The sequence below is a fragment of the Lineus longissimus genome, chromosome 11 (assembly GCF_910592395.1).
Source record: "Lineus longissimus chromosome 11, tnLinLong1.2, whole genome shotgun sequence".
Taxonomy (NCBI): domain Eukaryota; kingdom Metazoa; phylum Nemertea; class Pilidiophora; order Heteronemertea; family Lineidae; genus Lineus; species Lineus longissimus.
The window spans coordinates 19,083,594-19,105,536 of record NC_088318.1 but is presented as its reverse complement, the minus strand read 5'-3'; the positions used below and the strand labels follow the sequence as shown (position 1 = coordinate 19,105,536).

Below are 21,943 nucleotides of genomic sequence, written 5' to 3'. Positions count from 1 at the left end.
CAACAAAGACAACAAAAAGTAAACAAATAACTTTTAAATCACATTTTATTATTTTCTGATATCCAACAGTTACTACATGTACAAGATGTAACAAAACGTAGATGTCATTTTGTGAACTAATAATTTGAGGAACATTGACTATATTATAATTAAATAACTGAAATAAGCAACTCAGCAGTTTAAAGAAATTGTACGTTTTAAGCGCTTGCAGCAAGGAGCTTCAAGAAGCACGTGATATCTTTGCAAAAGATGTTGGCAAAGAATGTCTTCTATAAAATCTCCCTTCTACGCTAGGCAACATCTCAGAAGTCAATGAGTGACCAGCCAAAGCGAGCTCTCAACAGGGGTTTGACTGTCAGCAAGCAGCTGACAAGATTTTGATGAACAATTAACAAAAATTACTGGACAAGCATCACATTGATAACTATGACTAGACAGACACAGACAATAAACATATTATGAAAAGTGAATGATGTGAGAAAATAGAGAGAATAAGTGAAAGGTTATCCCCCAGTAACTAAAAACTCCTCTTTCACACAATTCACAAAATATTTCAAAGACCTTGCAGAAAAATTTGTGCGAAAGTACTGGTCCCATTTTCTCATTCCCACACAATGATTAATTGTGCAAATGTTGTACAGACTTCCGGATTGGGAGAAGTGTTCCTACAAAGCTGTTAGTACCAACATTCTGGCAGAACCGTCCAAGGTAATCATTATCATCATGTAGTCCAATTTACACCATTATCCTTGACCCCATAATATCTTTATTTAGATGATATCAACACAGAAAGAAAATAACTTCACTAAACTTTCAATAAATACCTGTATATCTTTTGTACAACTATGTTCATGTGCTATTCACAAAACCAAGCCTCCCTCGAGATAGTGTACTAAAGTACACCAAACGAGCATGAGCCAATCAACACTACATTTCCATGAACCCTTAACAGTCCTATGTCGTGAAGCACTACAGCCCTTTTTTCTCAGCACACACAATCTGCCAAAAATATAACTACAATTTGACACTGGTTTTTTAACCATATTTTAACATCCATATCAAATTCAATACATAGATATTTACATAAACTTTTCAACATTTATCAATCTTATAAAGACAACCAAATGTACAGTTTAACCAACAGACATTTAAGTCCACAACACTTGTATCATAATTCCTGTATAAGAGATGCCTAACCAAGCAGGCTCTTGACAATATCTCACAGATATTCAACATCCAGGGAGGATGCTCAACTTACTCTTCCAGCTGGATATCAATCATACATGCCAATTGACTCATCCAGCTGGCTATCCTGTTCCCTGATGTAAACCTCTCATTTTAGAATTAAATGCAACTCTGGAACACTTGGAAGAGCATTACACAACATAATGAGGTTTTGAAACAAGTTTAAAATACGCCTCTAACAAGGTTTTGTACTTGGATCAAACTCTGGTTATTCACATTGGCTATTGCACTATATTTACAAAATTCATGGCATTTTAAACCTCTGAATGGTCATATGTTGGCCTCCTATCAGTTAATGAAGTAACTGGAGCTAAGAGCTTAAACATTTTGTCAGTAAAACAAAACCCTACAACTACATATAGCACCAAAATTCTGTGATAAATTAATCAATGAATTCGTTGATAGTCTCTCCGAACATGCGCCAATGTCACCACTCAATCACACGATGACATCACGTCGCGTAATATAAGAGCTCAGAGAAAAGAGAAAGTCGCCAGCCAACAGGCTTACTTTATTCGGATTTCTTTTACTGACAAAACTTTAGGCCCCTAAGGTCCTGGCAGACACACAATGAGGACTCGATGGGAGTGAAAGAGTTTTAGAAGATGCTGCCAGAATCTCCTTTATCATTTCATCGAGGACAGCATGGATTGTCCACCATCAACATCACATCAATACCGTAAGTCTCCACCAACTCCATTAAGAACGGCCGATCCCCGATTGGATCCAGCCCCATGTTTCTCATGTGATCAGATGTCAGCTGTCGGTCCTGGGAGCCTGCAACGTCTAGAAGAGTCTGGAATAGTCTGTTGTTCAATTCGGTAAAATACCTGCAATGAAAGAAGAAGTGGTTGTCATACTGTCAAATAGTTAGCTTCCAACCATACTTTCTCGTCAGCTGCGACAGGATCTCAAGCCCAGGAAATCGATTCCATGGAAAACGATTCCATGTCTTAAGAGGACCATATCACAGAGAACACTTCCATGTAAACTACTGCTAGAACACAGGGTCTTGAATATGCAGAAGTCTGCGCCAAACGTGACAAGCGTCATGACTTACGAGGTAAATAGTTCCTCTTCATCCATCACGTTCTCCTCACCAAGTTCTTCCATGGAAAACAAGTGAGCAGATCTGGAAGAAGATACGCAGTGTGAGACTCGTAATCGAAGCAATTCATGGGGATATTTTCATGTTCAAAACAATCGGGAAATCCTGGAAATCTAACACAAGACGTCGACTTAAACTATTACTTTCATAAGACAGTATGGTTAGATGTTTGACTTGGGTTAGATGTTTGACTTGGGTTAGATGTTTGACTTGGGTTAGATGTTTGACTTGGGTTAGATGTTTGACTTGGGTTAGATGTTTTGACTTGGGTTAGATGTTTGACTTGGGTGAGATGTTTGACTTGGGTTAGATGTTTGCAGCTCAGGAGAACCACCATCCAACACACTTCTTAAGCTTTCATTCTTAGGCAGTCATGTGTGTCACTGATAACCATGGTACCATAGGCACAGTGACTCGGACTTGGGCTGAGCCACTGAGAGTGCATGTCTCACTTACCTCTGATTATTAAGTTTGGCTGATTTATCCCTGTCCGCATCACTAGGTTTAAGTAGTTCCTTCAAAGCAGGAGTATTGGCCGTCAGATTCTGATTGTCCACATACACATCATAGAGGTGGGTCTTGCTCTCAAAGATCTTTTCGGTTGTACCTAAAGCAATGCAAAGAACATGAGGTATGTTCAAGTTGCTCAAGACTGGCAATAGGGAGTTGGCAGGGTCTCCAGTTTAGCTGATACTGTCTTCTGTCTATTGAAGTGAGCTTGCCTAGTTCAGGGGACAGCTGGAGTGAAACAGCTCTCATCAGTCACTCACAAACTCAGTCAACTCCACAACACTGCTGATCTGTCATATCATCAAGAAAACAATCATAGCATCAACTTTAAGGTGCTGACATCACTTGAGAGGGTGAAGGCACATTCAGTTGTTACATACTTTTTGGGAAAAAGGACCTTGGCTGTAAAGACCCTTGTAAATAATGGTCCATCATTCATCTGTTATTGTAAGCTTAGATCGCGAGATGGCAGCACTGGTTCCAATCAAATCCTACTCACAAGCAATATATGAAACCTCCGACTCTAACGTTTCAATATCAGCTACGTTCACATAGAAAAATGGTTTTGGTTCACGGCCTGACATCATCTCGGGCATGCTATGATTCCCTAACGAACATCCGCAGTAAACTGAAAGAAAACCTTACATTATAATGTATTGATGGAAGAACTTTAAATGAGCCTTTTTACTAACAGCAAACTAAACATATGATATCCTTATCTGTCTTACATCCTGATGCATGTCAGCAAACTGCAAGACCATCAGCTGACATCAGTTTGGTTCCCATTGCAGGTTGAGGTCCCCAGCAGGGGAACATCCTTCTAATTAGTGATACTCAGTTCACTTCAGTTTCAAGGGGCGAGTGCCTGCGCACCAAGTGCTAGACTTGAAGTCAGCAGTGTTGCCCTTGAAGTCAGACATGAAGTCAGTGTTGCCCTAGACATCAGACATGAAGTCAGTGTTGCCCTAGACGTCAGACATGAAGTCAGTGTTGCCCTAGACGTCAGACATGAAGTCAGTGTTGCCCTAGACGTCAGACATGAAGTCAGTGTCGCCCTAGACGTCAGACATGAAGTCAGTGTTGCCCTAGACGTCAGACATGAAGTCAGTGTTGCCCTAGACGTCAGACATGAAGTCAGTGTTGCCCTAGACGTCAGACTTAAGTCAGTTTTGCCCTAGACATCAGACTTAAGTCAGTTTTGCCCTAGACGTCAGTCTTGGTATCTTTGTTACACTCACCTCGATAACATACCACTCCTATTGGTGGTGGAGAGAAAAATAATATCCGTTTCTGTAATAGCACATACTTCCAGAGAGTGAAGACATTTTCGCCAAAGAATTTCATAAATTGTGAAAAACACCCAGCAGGATGTGTTATCTGAAAGGAAAGAGAATTTATCAACTGCTGTTGACAAGATTTAGGAGATAAAAGTGGGCTTTTCATTCTTTGACAGAATCCCGGAAACAACGCCCCATGCATTTTTCGCTCAGAAACAGTGAAAGTTATCATGGTTCTTCAGAATGAGAAACTAACCGGTAGATCTCTCCTGGATTCCAGATCAGCTCAACTTACTACTCACAAGACTCATGACTTACTTTTAATTCTGGAAGTACTTCACTACTTGGTGTCGAGGCAGGACTAGCAAATCTTATACTGTCGATTGATATACTAGATGGAAGCATGCCTTTCTTGTCCTCGTAGAATGCCTTGAGTTGACTGTATTTACCAGGAACTTCTAACTGATGTCTGAAAAGAGGGGATAGTATTAATGAACCTTTATGCATTAGGAGAACTGTTACTGACTTATTCGTGAAGAGAGCATACTTACGATAACTACCCCCCACCCATAAGGTCAATAAGTGTTCTTCACCAATGTCTTGTCAGTCATACCGCAGCTTTCAAGGATTGATTACCATGGAAACGACTAAACCATTTAAAGGAATCAAGACATTGCAGGCTTTAGAAATATTGAGTTTCAAGACCAAGTGACCAAGTGTTGGTGTCACGTCTTTTGATGATTTGAATTTAGTGGACTACTGTGCTTTATCAAAGCCTGTCTTTCGGTTTTGAATTAATTATTGACTCTGAACTGTCCCAAAAAAGTGATAAAACTGACACGATGGGATTTCAAGCGAGACTAGAGGTGAGAAGCGATAGAGTCAGCAGCCACGAGGGTGTATTTCCAACACTGAAACAAATATGACCCAAGCCAGAAGAGGGAACAAGGATTCAGCAGGCAATATTCAAACTCGCCAACACCCAAGGACAGGGACTCTGGTAACCCCATCACCACAAACTCAAACAGGTGAAACAAACCAAGGCTTCTTACATAATATTTTTGATATTTCGCATGTCATAAAATGACTGCAGTTGGTTGTACGTCGCAGGGTTACATAATAAATGCCTAGAATTAAAAGGTTTTAGCATGCAGTAACTGACTATTAGACCTTCTTATTGATCTAGTGAATTGCTGGTGCAGTCTAATTAAGGCTCCATCACCATGACCAATACCATTCTAGACTTTGTATTTTTAGGCATTTAGAAAATCTGTGTCCTCTGTTTTGCCAACAGAGGTGTCAGCTAAGGGTTCCATGTACATGATAAAATCAGCTGACTTTTCAGTAGTATTATATTGAAATGTCACTGGTAAATATTTTCTTACATTCTCATTATTTGTTCACGGCTTATCCAAACAAAATTGCAGCTTCTGCCAGGAGATGAGCCCCGTTTCCAAGACAACTTGATTAGGTATGGTTGGCTCATGGTGCGGCTGATCTGAGAAGCTAAACCAGTTCTAACCAGTGTCGCATTAGAACACCAAGATTTCCTCAAGCACATTTTCAACAGCAGTGATTGTGATGTGCTGTCATTCTATTTGGCCTACACAAAGAATAGGTTCTCAAAGCAAGACTTTGAAATATGATTTTCAAACAGAGACTACCACGGGTCTCGATTGTCTAGTCAAAGCTTTATACATACCTGACTTGCGTTTCTAAAAACTGCATGTGCCGATATAGGAGTGTGTACGACGTGGAGAGAATACCAACCGACTTCATGCGAGCACCACGTTCAATCTCACTCTCAACTTTCATGTTCTCGAAGCACGCAAGACCAAAAAATGAGTCCTTTTTGAAGTAGCTGAAGAAAAGAAGATCATCAATGAATTGCTCTCGTGACAATACATACTCAAGTCACAAGGTTTGAAGATGATCGACACTTCAAATCTGATTATTGGCTTTTAAATTCAATGAAGTTCTGGTTGCCAATGAAATCACATGCACCGACTCCCCTGGCTGTAAAAACATGCCTGGTCTATACAAATGTGGCGGAGACGGTAAACTGCATCGAATTCCATGTATCACAAAGACGCTCATGTTCAAACACGATCGAGCACTTTGAGTCAATATCAATCATAGAGGTTATATATTATCACTCATGCAAACTAATATAATGACCCGAGTTTGTATAATTTCTAATTTTGACATGATTTCCAGATCTCTCCACCGAGTCAATGCTGCTAAGGACACACTATGAATACTCAGAGGAAATCAATATCTCGACTCCTCTCTCCCTCCAACTGTGTAATCATGACATCTGTGGATGAGATGAATGTAACCAGACTGGATAAGTCAAAGGTCATCCAAGACAAGCTTGAATAGGTCCTCGCTCGACCTATGGCAAATGGGATTAATTAAAAACACATTTTTTATGTTGGAAATTTGAGTTGACTCTTTTTTGGTTTAACTTTATTGTGTCCCAGTCCATCATCCCTTGGATATAAATTCAGTGTCTTGCCGAGAACACAAGCATACAACAGGATTTGAGGCTTGGACTACTTACACAAAGTCTTTGTGTAACGTATGCGATCCGCTTGTCATGGCCTTGAATTCAATGCCTTCCAGGTCGGCATCCTCCGGCATGCACCATTCTATCAGGTTTCCTGCAATAAGAGGAAACATTAAGAAAATTAGCAAAAGCTGTGAATTCAATGGCTAATGAATTGCAGGCTTTTTTCAACCGTCCGTTCATAAAATTGTCTGTTCAATAAATGGATATAAACCTGATAAAATGTGTTTTTGACCAAACAATTTTTGATTTAACTTTTGTTTGAAATAATTCAAAATTCTCACATTTTCATGAAAATACAAGAAATACAGAAAAACATTGGTTTTTTTAATTTTACTTTTTTGCACTTCTTGAGAAAAAATTCCAACATATGGACATAATAAACCTGATAAAAATGTGTTTTGACCAAATAATTTTTTGATCTAAAAAATTTGAAAACAATTCAAATTGCTCAAATTTTCATGAAAATACAAGAAATACAGAATTATTTATTATACATTATTTTTTGAAATGTTACTATTTTGCACTTTTTGAGAAAAAAGTTTGTTGCTCCCAATGTAAATTTCACGCCGTGGCCTCAAACGCATTTTGTCAGTGTGACTCGTGTCTGTAAGATATGTTTGAAAGGGTTACCGACGCTTGATCATGAATGGACTGCCTGAAGCTGTGGGACGCCCATACACACAAACCAATCAATACATCAATACATTGATCCAAATTCATCAAAACAATGTCAGTCAATTAATTCATGAGAATGTTGGATCACACATGAGATATGCTCTCGTAAAGAGATTCCGACATGTCTAGTGCTGTAGTGTGTAGGCAAGCTGTAACAGCACTGAACACTGAGCAAGTCTTAAGCCTCGTTGGCTGGATGAGCCTGGTGCTATCGACTCCAAAAGGACAAGGTCTTTCAAACTATTTCAGGATCTTCGCAGGGCATCCGACTTCACCTGAAGTCACGCTGCTGCTATACACATGGAAAAGAACAGGCTTTCAAGTTCAACAACAACCAACAGCCTAACTAACACTAACAGGCAACAGACTTAGAGGCCAGAAGACATCCACACTTGCGACTTGAAGACTTGACCTTCAGTTCAAATCAAACCAAAGAAAGACTGGCTAAACAGTTTCTACCCAGATTATTCTGAATGACACCATCTCACACCCGAGGCTCAGCTATCAACTGGCTTGGATTCATCTTAGAAAGGATCTGGAGGCAACCAAGACTGCCACTTCCCCATCAGCCTCCCTCGTAGTGTCAATGTACAGTCGTAGTGTATCAATGTACAGTCTTAGTGTAAAATGTACACTCACCTGATCTTGTGTCGAAAGCAACCACGAAGATGGCAACGATATGGTCAACTTCGGCCAGATTTTGCACCGAATTACTGCTACTGATGTTGATCGACCGGTCGCTATCCACAGAGAATTGCCCATTGATACCTAATCTATTGCCCCGTCGGTACAGATCTCTCACGGTTTCCCTCGGGCCTCTGTAATTCACATCTGTCGACTCCAGCCCCTCGAGCAGAGGAGACTTTTCCTCTTCCGCCATGTTTGTTTTCAATCGAATGCGCATGCGTAATTGGTCAATCAGTGACGTCACACTGGCAATTGTGGATTTAGGTCTCATTAGGGAGTTTTTTTTTATTCATCCGCGGCCAAGCCCTAACCGTAGTTCCTAAAATCATTGATTTCTCGGTCCTCACAGTACGTCAGTGTTGATTCAGCAGTTGTTTTGGCAAAGACATGTTTTTTGGAGTTTCTGAAACCTAGATCACTACTCAATAGGCGGCTGACAAGAAACTACGCGTTGTTGCCGACGTTTGTGTACACTGAACTTGGGATGTGCGTCGGCCCCGTGTTGAAATGCCGTCCGATCCAGTGTTAGTTGGTGCGTTTTTAGCTGATTTGTGCAAAATTCAACATATCTCAAAAGTTCAATGGTTGACCTCGATTTTTTTTTTGATTTTTGTGTAGCGTAAGCAACTGTCTTTCATGGGAGAATGGTCACTGAAAAATTATTCAGGAAGAAATGTATAATATTTGGGGGTTTTCGTGATTGTCCGGCCCAATAAAATGCCCGATTTGACATCCTGCAGAATCAGGGGAATCGGGCGTTTCCAGTTCGACACAAATGGATTGTCCTCATGCATTCACTTTGGAAACGCATTTTAAAATACATGTAGATGTAACGTCCTGTTAATGGGGCAAGTCATCACCGCGTACATTTGGGAAAAACTCCCTAACGAGACCTTAAAGGCATTCTCCAAGCGTCGTCAAAGGTGATCATTGTCGTCGAGCCTCACTCGACCTCTGCCACAGTTGGCTCACAAGTCAAACTGTTGCAGAGGGACTATGTGAGAATTTCAATGGGTGCATGTAAAATTCGACAGACGGACCGAAGACCTGTCTTGTTTACTTATCCCAGCTTGTGACCCAATACAACAACAGAAGAGAGGGGTTCTGTAAACACACCAGTTCACCATCCGGGAACAACTTCTTTATCAGTCGCAGGAAGCATTGAATAAGACTTTTTTAATCAATCTACAACATTTTATTATAAAACGTATCTTTAAAAATGTTTTTTTGGATACAAAGTTGCAAAAATATTCCAGAAAAATACACATTGATAAAATGGGGTATACGAAAATGGCTATACTACAGCAAAATCAATGTTGTGACCTTCTATTCAAAATGTTGCACTCAAGATGAGAATTAAACCATATTCCATGATATACAGAATCAAAGGAACATCAGACAAGGCGTATCAGTCAATGTGGCCAGCCTTACCAGGCGAACCAGCGACAACATATACCCTGTCTGTGTATTATGTACTAACAGTTCTGCATCTCTTTCAGAGTAGGCCCTACACCAAACCCATTTCATTGTGATTAGAAGGTGATGAACCCTATGGGCAGTGCTTTACTCATTGATTCACCACAGTATATTGACTTCGTTATACTGCTACAGCCCCTCGGGGGTCAAATCTCAATTGTAAGTGGGAGATCTCCCAAATAAACACTAGACTAATTGTTCATTTCTATCTACATGAATCTACAAAACATCTCAATATGACCTTTTCATCTGGCACAACTTTCGTACAAACGAACAAATGTAGGACAGCCTATGCTACTCTAAACGAAATAATTTGGACGGATACAAGTTTTGATTGAGGAAAGTCCAATAACTCACTATCGAACAGAACGATATGAACTGTACAGTAATAACTGGGCCAGGTCACTTTGAACTTGAATCAGTTAGATTAGGAATCGTTGATCAATGAGTGTCTTCTTGGCCAAGTTCCTCCGGCCCAGGTTGTCCCTGATCAAGCACAGAATCTGAAAAAGATGAGAAGAAACTTGAAACTTTAATCCAAAAACTTTTTGAAGCTTGAGTCGAGGTGTTAAAAGTACAAATCTAAGCCGCAAACATCTTCTGGCTTACAGTGTGAGTTCAACCTGTGGCCCTAGAATACACCACCCCAGTGATATCTATGATCAGCACTGTAGTTAATAATCAGATCTTACCTCATCAAAGAGGAACGTGATGATAGCAGCCAAGATGTAATCCATCGCAATCAGATCCACGATGCAGAACAGCAGGATGTCGAAGACGAGGAGGGTCGGCTCGTTGCCGTAGAACAGGATGGCGTCAAAGCTATGACCATTATCTAGAAGAAAAGGTATGGAAGTTAGATAAACACACATATTGACACATGAACATATTGTTTATGAGGGGCATGATAAAGGCATGAGATTCTCTACGTTAATACAAATGAATGTCACTAAACAAGGGGAGGCAAATCAGGACATCTACTTAACATCGCAAGCAACCTAATTTGGGGGACCTAATCCCACCTGCACACCCACTCACCATTGTAGAAGGCTCCTTTCTCTGAGCAGTCGTCAAACTCCACATCTAGGATGTTCTCCATTAGTACCTTGTCCTTCACCAGGTAGTCGATATCCTTCAACGACTGCAAGAAAGTGGAGTTGGTATGAGCTCCTTGGATTGAAACAATGTAACGCTTGTCAGGCTTTGTTATCCACAATCCACACAAAGGATTTGGCCACAGAAGTTAAGTGACCAACCAGTATTCAATATTGCAAGCAATGTGTATCTGGGGGACATCAAACCTGCAATGTTTGGATTACAACAAGACACCACAAGTGGAAATGCCTTGTTGAGCTGCCTGATGTCATCTAAAGAAGCTGCCTCTCATGAAAGTAATCAATCCACTTGGCCAACTTACATGATCAATGAAGGCCGAGAGGAACTTGGTGACATTCTTGTAAGCCTGCATACTCTTGGAGATGGCTGCATTAGGCGATCCGGGCTGACCTTTTTCCATCTTACTGGCAGCACTGCCTGCCTGAAATACATCATTAGTAAGAGACTAGAGTCAAATGAGAATCTTGGAGGAGACTTTCTACTCATCATAAGAGACATTGAAGAGATTCACATCCCATTGATAACCAAGTTGCTCTGAATGCTGCTCTGAATGAGCTACATGTATTCAGGATAGAACCTTGTGGCATTCATACAACTCATTTGTAAATTCAACATGAGTTTACAATGAAGTGCATTTGTGTAATTATGATCACACATAGCAAAGTCATTTGATTCAAGCTCAAACTCTCTGGGAGCACTTCCTGTCCCAGCTGCTGCAAGTTCTTGCTGCTGAGGACTTGACAAACTTACTGCATTGATTTCTGCAACAGGCATCAGGGCCTTATCGTAATACGCCCTTAGTCTGTTAGGCAGCGCCATCTCAAATGTCTGTTGGTCATTATTTGCAAGGAGACCTCGATGGCCACACAGATCCGCCTGAAATGAAAATAAGACTTTTGCAGGCAGAGTTACTGCAAACCGCTTCATGCACCGCGATATGCAGAAATAAAAAGGCTTCAACCAATTCAGACCATGCCACAGTACCATTGGCACCATTCCCAACGATGACCATTTCTGACCATGAGCATTCTGGACCACTGACCACAACCATTTTGGATGATCGGTCTGAAAAGGTTGTTACACCATGACTCTGACTCACCTCTTCTCTCTGTAGGGCTTCATACATCTCCTTCATACCAGTGTCAGCTGTGCCATGGACAGACCTGCCGTGGATGTAGTAGCCATACTGACTGTTGGCCATAATGAAGACGCTCACATTGCTGACCGAGCACAGATCAACATACTGCTGCACCTTGTCCTCAATGAATCGCTCGTAGAAGAAGGCGAAGAAGGCATACTGGACAACACCTGAAATGACAGATACAGGACATGATTGAAGTCAGCTCCTGTGGTAAACAACCTCTATCATACAGACTCATCATAGCTGGCACAGCATTAACTGAACAGGCCTATGGTAGATGTCATCAACATGTGCAACCTACCATACATGCCATATCATCAGTCAAAGTTTAGTGACAGCTTATGAAGTAAAAGGAAGAATAAACCAAGTATCACTATGGTGGTCCCAGCCAATTTATACTGTCGGTCTTCCAGACTGCTTTAAGGCTGCTGTGCTAAAACACCTCATTTCTGTAAAATATGTTTTTTCTTTTATCTTTTTAGAGTTTAAAGTTTTAAAGAGGGACTCTAGGCAGGAAATAGGGGGTGAAGAGAGAGCCCTATCAGCGACTTGGTACCCACTCCTGCTTATAGACTCCATTAGTTTGAACACCGATGACTTACCAGTGAGCACATACACTGACACTGCTATGGCATATCTGAATATGCGACTGTGAGGGCTGGTGTAGGTACCACTGTCAATGGTGAAGTTGCTGAAAGGGTCCGCAGTAGCCAGATTCTCAAACCCTACCACCTTCAAGAAGAATATCACGCAGAACAACTGGAACAACGGGTGGATCTTCCGAATCGTCTGAATTTCATTCCACTCGTTTGCCACCATGTATGTGCGCCAGATCGATACCGGGTTTTCCTCGGTCTTCTTCTTGTCTCCTCCCTCTTCTTGTTTCTGGATGACACGTCCCTTTGGACGTTCCCAGTCAATGAAGAAGATATCAATGGTGCACTGACAGGCAAACAGATGCATCATCTCAAGGCATTTTAGGCCAAACGCGACAGAGAGATACACCTCAAAGGAGACTTCTTGATCTCTCGTCGGCACGAAGAGGTACACTATGTTCTGGCGCTGAAACACATTTCATATTCCCATTATTTACTGAATTAATTTGATAGAATCATGCCAAGGCAGCTTACTCTTATTTCATTGCAATAAACTGCATTGGAAAAGATTAATGTTTCGAATCGTTAGTCAATTAAAAAACTACATGTACCAACCCTATTTTTAACAACCTGTTTGTGGTCATGTTGTTTCATTTATTCATCTTTGGACAGAAGCTCAAGAAATGACCTCAACAAATAGTGGTGCCTTGTAGAAAATGACCTAAACATATACTTGTACCTTGTAGAAAATGATGAACCAAAAGGCAGCTCCGAATGTCACCAAGAAAAAGACATTGGCAATGGCGCCACATGCGTGCATGAGAGTCTTCACAGTGGTCAAGAAATCAACCGTAGCCTTTCCAGATCGCCGTGACCAGCCCCAAGTCCGCATGAAAGCATAGATGGCACCAAGACAACAGAGGACACCCATCGCAATCGATAAATCGTATTCAAACTTGGCCTGGGATGACTTGTATATCACTTCAAATGAAACCTGTTGAAAAGGAATTTTAAGGATAATAATCTTCTCTTTACATTCACAAGGTAAATTCTATGTTGGATTCCGGACAAGAAATTAAGCTTGGAGGCAGAGACGTCAAATTGACATCAGAGCAACATATTTGTTAGATTTTTTTGTAGGTAAATTGTAAATGCGGCATCCAGCATGGAATTTACGTTGGAGCTCCCAACATACAATTAGAATCTATATTGGGAATGTCGTGTATAAAGATTTTTCGTAAAATTTATGTTGAGCATTTGCCTGTGTGTGAATGAAATGTCTGCACAAAGATGAAGCGAAAACAAAATGTGTTGCCTGTCATTGTGCAAACTAGATCACCACACCAACCAATTACGAGCCTTTACCTGAACGGTTTGGCCAGTCCCATATGAATCAGATTTGAGTTCTGAATATCTGATTTCCACATAAGGTGGGTAGATCTTTCCATTGCGTTGATTCGGCTGCAGTTCGACAAAGATCTTGAAGCTAGATGCGTATCGGAGGAGTTCAGAACGGGACAGCGTCTCCACAGTGTTACCAGATGAATCTGGAGAGAAAACAAAATATGCTTCACATCAATAAACAAATGAAAATAAAAGACTCCAGAATATTTCAAATTTGACTTTTTGGAGTCTTTGGGTCTCCAAACAACACTATTTTAAGGAGAGCCTCAGCTGTGGACAGCAGTATGATCTACATACAAAGAGTTCACATGCAAAGCCACTCAATGCACTTTAGGTCTCTCCGAGTGCAGAATACAACTTGTCTGACCGCTGTGACATTACAAGTGACGTGTTGAATGATTTTCAATGGGATCTTGTGAGTTTTGCATCATCTCAGATCTAGCTACTGTCAGCTTTACCATAATGATCTCATTTGGCTTCAGCAGCTTAACCTACCAGTACTTGTGACTCTCTTCCTTGTGCTGATGTTGTCCACCAAGAAGAATCGTCTTGACAGAATCCAGTTTTGGCTGGAAGCTTCTGAAAAATTTAGAATGGGGGCAAACTTGATGAATTCTGCTTCTGCTGAACCTCACCTCTCACTTTACAGTAAAACAATGGCCTCACCAGTCAGCACTTTAAGTTGTGCACTAGTTCTAATTTCATGCTTAGAACTCTGACCAATTTCACACAATCTCAATGGCACCGTGTGACAGAGGGACTTGCATATTGCAAGTAAAGTGCAAGTTTACAACCATTGTTAGGGATAGGTCACATGTTGAGCCTGACCAACCTTAAGCCTCGACACCCCTCTTAGAAGACTAAATGCATCATGATAGAATGACTTCTAGACCGACCTTGATTGACGAAAGCGCCGGCGGAACTCTTGAGGTTCCACACATTGACAGGGATGGGGAAGAGAGAATTGATGCCACTTGCTTCTGTGAATTCAAGATCTGGAGACAACTGTTAAGGAACAACACCCGGTCCATTCCCCTTGTGCCTGACCCAAACTCTAATTATTGATGACATCATTCTCTCTCTGCTTGATTTGGCCATCACTGCCGGAGACTAGGCCATTTCATTATCACGAGGTATCAATGCACATATTGATAATAATATTCCACACCATTAGAATCCGGGATATGATGAAGACTTATATCAACAGCATTTGCTGCTTCAAATGGTTGTAATGCCTTATAGTTCGAGCACAGACTTTTTGGGTCAACCTGCAGGAGTTGCTGATATTTTACTGGTACAAAAGGATACACATATCGTAGAAGACTAGATCATCCTCTGAACGACCCCACAGATCATCTGCATCAAGGGCGCACTGAAAAAAGTAATAGTAAGATCAAGTCAATCCAATAATGCAGAGTGATCTGGGGCATCTTATCGAACAGAGATCACAATGAAACTGTGACCTACTTGTTGATACTTATGATTCAGAGAATTGAATAAAAATGTAAAACTGCTATGTTGAGACGCATGAGGTAGAGAGAAAGGACAACTCACCGATGAAGAATAGATCGTTCCAAATTGGAAAGCTGCCTGCATCTCCTTGATAGAGTTCTTACACAGCTGTAGGTTCCCATCGGTGGCATTCCTCATGCCCTTGAACGTTCCATTGAGTGAGTAGCTTGCCAGGCGGAAGTTTAGGTAAGATGTGGACGGGTTTGTACCAAAGGTATACTCAGTTGGGATGCCAGTATCTTCGAGTGTGACCTGGGCTAGTGGCTGCTCCGAGAAGAACAGCCACGGCATATTGGCTGGCCTGCAAGTGAATCGGGCTTTGGTAAATACATGTAGGTAGACTGACTAGAATCAAGCATTTGCATTTTACCAAAAACAAGTTAAGGTGGCTAAGTCACTAATTATTGCCAATTAGTGACTAGACAGATCAGAATTTTCATATATAAGGGGTGAAATCAAAGTGAGGGAAAACTTACCAATCAGTAACGCTTTTCACCTCGTTTTTGAGTGCTTCATACTGAGAGCAGGCATCACCCGAGCCACCCCGGTTCACATTCTCTTGGGTCCCATACAGCAATGTACACAAGTTACCAACCATCTGGCAAGCGGTCAAGTTTCCGTAGAGTGCGGGCTGTAATGAATGAAATGTAGAGTGCAGGCTGTAATGAATGAAATGTAGAGTGCAGGCTGTAATGAATAAAATGTAGAGTGCAGGCTGTAATGATTGAAATGAAATCTGTCCACTTAGTCCAAACTTCATGCTAGTCGGACCAAGTCTGAGCTGATATTGCATTTTTTTCATCCAAAGATGTCCAACATGATTTTAGTCCAACAAACTCCTTTTTGGGAGATGAGTGGCAGAGTGGATGTTACCATTGTTCTCTCCACCGCAAGTTAATACGTACATTACATATTCCAACAGCTGCTCTGAGGTTGTCCTTGAAATATGCCGATTCAACTGTCAAACTGCCATCCTGAAATCATCAAATGACATCTTCACATCAAATTGTTGGGTCAGTAACACTTTTTTTATTGATAAAACCATTTAGACAACTGAAGCCACCAGGACCATCCATCATTGAGTCATTTCTCATCTCCAGATTTATCAGTAGTTTGTAACTGCACTGCTTTTCATAACAGTAACTCTTCTTACCTGTGATGTGATTTTGTAAAGCGAAGTACCTTCCGTTGGCAAATAAGCAGTCTCTGGAAAACATAGTCCTCCGGTCTGCAAGGCAAAGGCGTATCATTGAGTCAATTCATTGTCACCATTGTCAGTAATTGTTGTTAAACTGGCCATGGCCAGTGAGGTTTGTTGTGTTTATCACCTCTGTTAATATAGGTTTAGTTAATCCCATGATGAGCTGAGCTGGGTGCCTGGCCATATGAACTCAATCTGTTCAGAGGTGGAATTAGCCTCAATCAAGAGCACTCAGCCTAGACTGCAGTGACACAAGTCATCTTGTCAATAGCTGTGACCACTTTGGTTGTACGGGCTCCTGCCTAATCCCTTTCTAATCCCATTCTAAATCTAAATAGAATATTTAGATAACAATGAATTAATGATCACAACTGTCTGAATACACATCATAACAGAATTTGGGTAAACACATGAGAGCGTTTGATGACCAGGAAATAGACCCCATCGATCAGTTTCGTTATGCAGGGTATTTCAATGAAAATGATTTACCTCAGTCAATCGGCTATTCACACTTGTCCACCGCATACAACATTGGGGCACTGAAATGTTCTTCCTGTTCGTACAGCAGGGTCTGCTTATGACATGTATCATGCTTTTATACAGTCATTTTGCCGATGATATAATTGGTGGCCTTTGGGGACCAGACCTCCATATTAGACATCGCATTGTGCAAGAGTGAATGCTAAAGTTCAACTTACCAGTCGAGATGGAGAAGTACACTCACAAGTGGCCGAGGTTGGAATCATGGACAGCAGCTGACTACATCTCACACACCTGTAGTGTAAAGACACACATGTATGCAGGCCTGAACACCTTACAGACTTATGAGGAACAGTACAACTCCCCTTAACATACACCTCTGCCCTGTCTCCAGGACATCCTCGCCATTTGAAAAATGGACACTAATTAAGGTCAAAAAATGTTCATTTTCATTCATGTTTACATCTGTAATCAGTAGACACTATGTTATAAAGAGATGAAGGAGAATCAAAAGAAAAATATGCAAGTCACCACTTTGTCATTCATAACATTCTTAAAGGTACAAAACCTGCAGGTCTATCCAGGGCAGAATGCTTGGGGCTACATCAATACGTTACATTCTTAAAGGTACAAAACCTGCAGGTCTGTCCAGGGCAGAATGCTTGGGGCTACATCAATACGTTACATTCTTAAAGGTACAAAACCTGCAGGTCTATCCAGGGCAGAATGCTTGGGGCTACATCAATACGTTACATTCTTAAAGGTACAAAACCTGCAGGTCTGTCCAGGGCAGAATGCTTGGGGCTACATCAATACGTTACATTCTTAAAGGTACAAAACCTGCAGGTCTATCCAGGGCAGAATGCTTGGGGCTACATCAATACGTTACATTCTTAAAGGTACAAAACCTGCAGGTCTGTCCAGGGCAGAATGCTTGGGGCTACATCAATACGTTACATTCTTAAAGGTACAAAACCTGCAGGTCTATCCAGGGCAGAATGCTTGGGGCTACATCAATACGTTACATTCCCCCATCAGTTGAATATGGCACGGGCAGGGGAATCACCTGTTCTCACCTGGTCTTGTCAGAGTTTGGCTTGGTAGTGGCAACGCATGACTCACACTTCCTCTCAGGGTTTCCTGCAGCATTGGTCAACACAGAACCGTCAAGATTTCTCTCAACTGAAACAACACAATTATAACTTAAGCTGAAGGTGCAACAACATGTTTCCTACTTTCATGACTTTCTCTCATAGTGTTCATTGTTACCAGATCATGTGTTATGAGTCGGACATGTTTGTACATACTTTTTCAAATGAAGTGTGACCGGGTTACACTCACTTGTGATTATCTCATGCACTATCACTTTATATCACATCGCCAGCTTTACTTTCAGTTTTACCCTAAATGTTATCCTCATCCAAGCTTTAAAGTTTCTCTCTTCATGGCAGAATAGTGAAGATAGAAAATGCTTGAAGACATTTCCAGAATAAAGATGGAAGAATACAAAACAATGTGAAGAAGAAGAAGAACCTACCTGCGACACCAGTGGCAGCACATGCCTGACACTGGTTGGTCGCCGCATTTAACGGGTTTGAACTCCCACAAAACGTACAACTCCACTTGCCATCACTAGTCACCTATAAATCACAACTTGTTGAATGGCTTACATGGCTAGAATGGGTTAGTCTTTGTCTTGTTGATAACACCAGAGTGGAGCTATGGTTTCACAAGACTGTTGATTGAGCAATCGGGCCCAGGGGATGTAAAAGATAACACTAGAATGCATTAGAGTTGTGGTTTGGTTGATAACACCAGGGGATGTAAAAGATAACACTAGAGTGCGTTAGAGTTGTGGTTTGGTTGATAACACCAGGGGATGTTAGAGATAACACTAGAGTGCGTTAGATTTGTGGTTTGGTTGATAACACCAGGGGATGTAAGAGATAACACTAGAGTGCGTTAGAGTTGTGGTTTGGTTGATAACACCAGGGGATGTAAGAGATAACACTAGAGTGTGTTAGAGTTGTGGTTTGCTTGATAACACCAAGGCAAGGCAGAAATGCTCTTTTTTTGTTCTAGGACTCCAATTTCTTGTTGTTAAAGTGGGTTAGGTGAGTAGAGAAGGACACTATGTGATCACTTACCATGTTTGGCATTGGTAGTGGTGTGGTGACTACCTTCAGGACTGAGCTAGGACACTATGGACACTATGTGATCACTTACCATGTTTGGCATTGGTAGTGGTGTAGTGACTACCTTCAGGACTGAGCTAGGACACTATGGTCACTATGTGATCACTTACCATGTTTGGCATTGGTAGTGGTGTAGTGACTACCTTCAGGACTGAGCTAGGACACTATGTGATCACTTACCATTTCTGGCGTTGGTTGTTGTCTCAAATGCAGCCTCACACATATGAGCAAAAGTCAAATTTGTACATAAACGAGTCTCATTATTTTGATAAATACCTTGCAATTGATTTCCAGGGCAATCCGCGGTGCATCTTTGAGAAGCTGACCCAGTTCTGCAGGTCATACAGCCCCATCCATCAGCAGACACAAATGACTATGTTAAGTAGAGAATGTGTCAATACTTATTAGTATTGGTATTGGTGGAGATTAGCTGAAGACAACATTTTTCTTTACATGTTACAAAGTACATAATACCAATGCCAGATTTAGAATACACAAAAGTTGCAATTCACAAAACTGCAAAATAAAATGGCCATATAGATATTTCGAGGTTTTACAAAGCTGGTTAGTGTTATATTCAAGGAAACAGTGAGTGAGGCTAAGAGAGGTTGAGCCGGTTACGCCAGAGGCGGTTACATGGAGAAACACCTGAACAACTGAGAGAGAGAGAGAGAGAGGCTTCCATACATTAGTCAACAATATATTAGCTCACAAGTATTACAAAAGCAAGACTGACAAGATACTAATTTATTTAAAACACATCATTTCAGCAGCTTCACGCAGACATGAGAATGGTTTTACAAACAACACACAAATGTTCTGATGGTTGTCACTTTGTGCTACATTCTCTTACAAAGTCTTATTCCGATATGAGAGTGACAAGACTACCTGTGGCAGTTTTTTCCGAAATATACTCTTATATCATGGCTAAGCAAAATCTAATCACAATTTAATTGTAGCACTAACAGTATTGACAAATTAATGTTCCAGACTGGTTTAATCTCCAGTTTTATGTTACCTGGTTATTTGGACAAGCAGCGCAAGTAATCTTGTTTCCAGCACCAAAATCCTGTGTTAGTTTGTATCCCGGCTGACAAACACATGATAAACCTGAAGCAAGGGAAATCATTTCATTACAATATATGTATCCAGGCTGACAAACACATGATAAACCTGAAGCAAGGGAAAGCATTTCATTACAATATATGTATCCCGGCTGACAAACACATGATAAACCTGAAGCAAGGGAAATCATTTCATTACAATATATGTATCCAGGCTGACAAACACGAGAGCTGGAAGGAAAGCATTTTATTACAATGTAAGCAGTAACTGAAAATGAATGGCTAATTCTGTGGGGAAAAAACAAAATGACTGACTTCTAAGAGCTTTGATTGATGTTGCCAACATCACATCAGCCGCAACTTCGTAATTATCAGAGCCTGACTCAACCCCGCATCCGCTCACAGGATTCACCTATTTCAGACAAATTGCAAATCTGTATTACCTGTCAGATGTAACTTAGGCTGCTGTTCAAAAATGGCCAGTTGTATTAGATCTTGGTCGGATGTCTTTCACCAAGAGGACACATTGTTTACTGTTGGGAACGAGTTTACAATCCCCGATCACGGCCCAAAAAAGGTCATCGGTTGACTAAAAAAGCACACTGTTCACTGGATTTATAGTTGAATGCGATCAAACTACGTCACCTGGTCGGGGATTGTAAATTTTAACCTATAGATTGGTCCAAGAGGTTCAGAAATCTTGAAAATCGCTCTCAATTTCACAATTGCTCTCAGATTTTCATCGAACCTACCTCATATTGATTGAACCTTGTGAAAATGAGAGCGATTTGCCGATTTCTGAACGTCTCTGACAAGACTATAGGGGTTCTTCACTGACGTCACATGATGACGTTGCCAATTATTTTGCACGGCCATTCTGGCCGTCACACGCGGTCGCGACGTAAAGGAAATGCATTGGCAGGGTGCCATCAAAACGTCACATCATGACGTCATGTTCTGGCAGACGTTCGTTTTGTGGCGAAGCGCCAAATTATTACAAAATTGACATGACAACCAACCATCAGCACTTCTTGTTTGAATCTTGCTGTTTTGTGTACAATCTGTACATTTCAGGGTCGATATGTCGAAGAACTGATGCGTTGTGTCGGTGTTTGCAGATTTACAACTTGAGATTGTTTGGACGGCAACAATATATCGTTGATTCAGAGCAGTAGACAGGTGAATAAGGTCGAAAATGGCAAATAAAACGACAAATTTTGATTTGTTTATGAACTTGGTCGCCATCTTTTCTCTGGAATGTCCCCCTCGTCCCCAAAAGGTGCAGGCCCTGTGGTCTCACTAGCCAGTGCAATGGCCGGGCCTACCTGGCTCCACAAATGGCGCGACGTCATTTCATGCATACCCCTGTTCAAGTGGCTGTCGACCTTGCAGTATATCACTCTCACACATAAACCTATACATTTCTGAATAGCTTGTCGCTTCTAGAATACTTCTGACCAGCTTTCATTGTTATCAAGTAATTCAGTCATGAGAATATGGGGGCAGCACAATACATGAGACACCCTGTACATCGATGAAAATTTTGAAAATTTCACCTTGCCGCCTTATAACTTGACGATTAACATGGATGGTGAAATAATATTTTTATAAACTTCTACTTATCACCTTGAGAAAGCAAAATAATAACAATTTTAAATTTTGATACCAAAATAGGGTGTCGTTG

At 41.1% G+C, this 21,943-nt stretch overlaps 2 protein-coding genes across 6 annotated transcripts; both read right to left on the bottom strand.

Annotated features, from left to right (window-relative positions):
- Nucleotides 1–19: 19 nt before the first annotated feature.
- Nucleotides 20–8,268, bottom strand: LOC135495991 (DENN domain-containing protein 11-like). Of its 2 annotated transcripts, XM_064785066.1 has the most exons (10): nucleotides 8,027–8,268; nucleotides 6,704–6,803; nucleotides 5,843–6,001; nucleotides 5,193–5,267; nucleotides 4,459–4,609; nucleotides 4,102–4,240; nucleotides 3,363–3,491; nucleotides 2,810–2,960; nucleotides 2,306–2,377; nucleotides 20–2,075 (listed from the first exon to the last, which is right to left on the bottom strand). In XM_064785066.1, exons 1-10 carry the CDS (start codon nucleotides 8,265–8,267, stop codon nucleotides 1,877–1,879), a joined length of 1,416 nt encoding a protein of 471 aa, XP_064641136.1. In that variant the 5' UTR covers nucleotide 8,268; the 3' UTR covers nucleotides 20–1,876. The 2 variants fall into 2 exon arrangements, with proteins under 2 accessions (XP_064641136.1, XP_064641137.1); XM_064785067.1 differs by lacking the exon at nucleotides 5,193–5,267.
- A 982-nt stretch (nucleotides 8,269–9,250) lies between these two features.
- LOC135495464 (meckelin-like) lies at nucleotides 9,251–21,526 on the bottom strand. Of its 4 annotated transcripts, none has more exons than XM_064784141.1 (21): nucleotides 21,279–21,526; nucleotides 20,214–20,431; nucleotides 19,472–19,568; nucleotides 18,077–18,182; nucleotides 17,219–17,294; nucleotides 16,473–16,547; nucleotides 16,225–16,293; nucleotides 15,796–15,950; nucleotides 15,362–15,620; nucleotides 15,116–15,179; nucleotides 14,704–14,802; nucleotides 14,303–14,386; nucleotides 13,769–13,950; nucleotides 13,143–13,397; nucleotides 12,410–12,869; nucleotides 11,766–11,974; nucleotides 11,417–11,542; nucleotides 10,968–11,087; nucleotides 10,589–10,691; nucleotides 10,243–10,385; nucleotides 9,251–10,053 (listed from the first exon to the last, which is right to left on the bottom strand). In XM_064784141.1, exons 1-21 carry the CDS (start codon nucleotides 21,502–21,504, stop codon nucleotides 9,973–9,975), a joined length of 3,207 nt encoding a protein of 1,068 aa, XP_064640211.1. In that variant the 5' UTR covers nucleotides 21,505–21,526; the 3' UTR covers nucleotides 9,251–9,972. The 4 variants fall into 4 exon arrangements, with proteins under 4 accessions (XP_064640211.1, XP_064640209.1, XP_064640213.1 ...); XM_064784139.1 differs by lacking the exon at nucleotides 19,472–19,568 and adding an exon at nucleotides 18,538–18,640; XM_064784143.1 differs by having other exon boundaries at nucleotides 20,214–20,305.
- Between the last annotated feature and the right edge of the window lie 417 nt (nucleotides 21,527–21,943).

Bases quoted from the DNA above. Each gene is read 5' to 3' on its own strand.
- LOC135495991 (XM_064785066.1), bottom strand. From the start codon at position 8,267: ATGGCGGAAGAGGAAAAGTCTCCTCTGCTCGAGGGGCTGGAGTCGACA. The intron at 5,268-5,842 runs GTATGTATAAAG...TTTTAATTCTAG, and splicing joins TTTTTAGAAACGCAAGTCAG to GCATTTATTATGTAACCCTG. The intron at 4,610-5,192 runs GTAAGAAGCCTT...CCCTCTTTTCAG, and splicing joins CGAAATATCAAAAATATTAT to ACATCAGTTAGAAGTTCCTG.
- LOC135495464 (XM_064784139.1), bottom strand. From the start codon at position 21,504: ATGGCGACCAAGTTCATAAACAAATCAAAATTTGTCGTTTTATTTGCC. The intron at 18,641-20,213 runs GTAACATAAAAC...TGTGATTTATAG, and splicing joins CTGCTTGTCCAAATAACCAG to GTGACTAGTGATGGCAAGTG. The intron at 16,294-16,472 runs GTAAGAAGAGTT...TGATGATTTCAG, and splicing joins TTTACAAAATCACATCACAG to GATGGCAGTTTGACAGTTGA.